Below are 1130 nucleotides of genomic sequence, written 5' to 3'. Positions count from 1 at the left end.
TATCGCCACCGAGAACCTCCTCAAGGCGGAGACTAGCTCGGACGCAGCGTCAGTCGCTGACAGCGAGGAGGCGCTGGAAGAGGAGGTCGAAGGTATGTTTATAACTAGTTGTTGCTCGCTACTTCGTCCACGTGAAATTTAAAAATATAGTCTATGTTACTCATCGATAACGCAGCTTTTTAATGGGGAAATAATTTTTGAAATCTGCCCATTCGTTTTTGAGTTATTTCGATACATACAAAAATCTTTCCTTTTGTATAATATTTGTATAGATAACAGTTTCTCACACTCTTCTGTCTAGTGTATGAACAGCCCGTTGTTAACAAATACTTCATGTACTTTATAATAAATGTTTAATTTTTTTTTTTACAGAATTACCAACAGTATCAATGTCTGCTCTCAATGGAGATGGAGTGCATCTCGCTAAAGAAGATTTATTAGAAGACAGTGATTCTTCTAGCTCGCATAATAAATCACAAGAGGTATATATCTTTCCCCAAATTATGTATGAATATTTAAAAATTAGATCCCAAGTTAAATTTTCTAATTTAGCATAGCAGGTAGATTTCAATTTTTTTTTGTTCCAGGACGAAAAGAATTTAGAAGCAAATGATGATCAAGACGAAGATGAAAAGTAAGTAATTTATTTAATTATAGAAACAGGGCCACTTTTATTTCATTTTTATAAAATCTAAGGTTTTTTTATTGCTGTGTATAAATTATTTTTGTTTTGTAATGTATTTGCCCTATTTGTTTATTAAGTCGAATCCTAAAACGAATTCCAAACGCTTCACTGCGCCGCTTACAATCTACCTAAGTTTTAATATAATTTAGAAAGGATGATAAGACCACTATCATTAAAATGCTTTTACATGTTTAAAAAGGTCCTTCAAGAAGCGAACCTACTAATTCCTCAGAGGCCGGCAATGCATCTGTAGTTCCTCTGGTGTTGCGGATGTCTATGGCGTCGTTGACCACCTCGGTGTTGTCGTCGATAGTTTGCCCCCTTTTATTATAAAAAAAATTAAATGTTTTAGTATTAGAGCGTCGGTGGCTCAGTGGTTTGAACACTTGACTTGTAATCTACAGGTCTTGGGTTCGAATCCCGCCGTGTACCAATGTGATTTTCG

General features: G+C 35.4%; 1 protein-coding gene across 1 annotated transcript in view; it reads left to right on the top strand.

The window, feature by feature from the left end:
• LOC106108720 (transcriptional regulator ATRX homolog) overlaps positions 1-1130 on the top strand; it is a 22720-nt gene that overhangs the window by 5248 nt on the left and 16342 nt on the right. Inside the window, exons 3-5 of the mRNA XM_013289981.1 lie at positions 1-92; positions 373-482; positions 588-634. Coding sequence (XP_013145435.1) covers positions 1-92; positions 373-482; positions 588-634 — 249 coding nt within the window. The remainder of the gene's footprint in view (positions 93-372; positions 483-587; positions 635-1130) is intronic.

The sequence above is a fragment of the Papilio polytes genome, unplaced genomic scaffold, assembly GCF_000836215.1.
Source record: "Papilio polytes unplaced genomic scaffold, Ppol_1.0 DF821400.1, whole genome shotgun sequence".
Classification (NCBI taxonomy): Eukaryota; Metazoa; Arthropoda; class Insecta; order Lepidoptera; family Papilionidae; genus Papilio; species Papilio polytes.
This window is presented reverse-complemented; position numbering and strand designations above follow the sequence as displayed.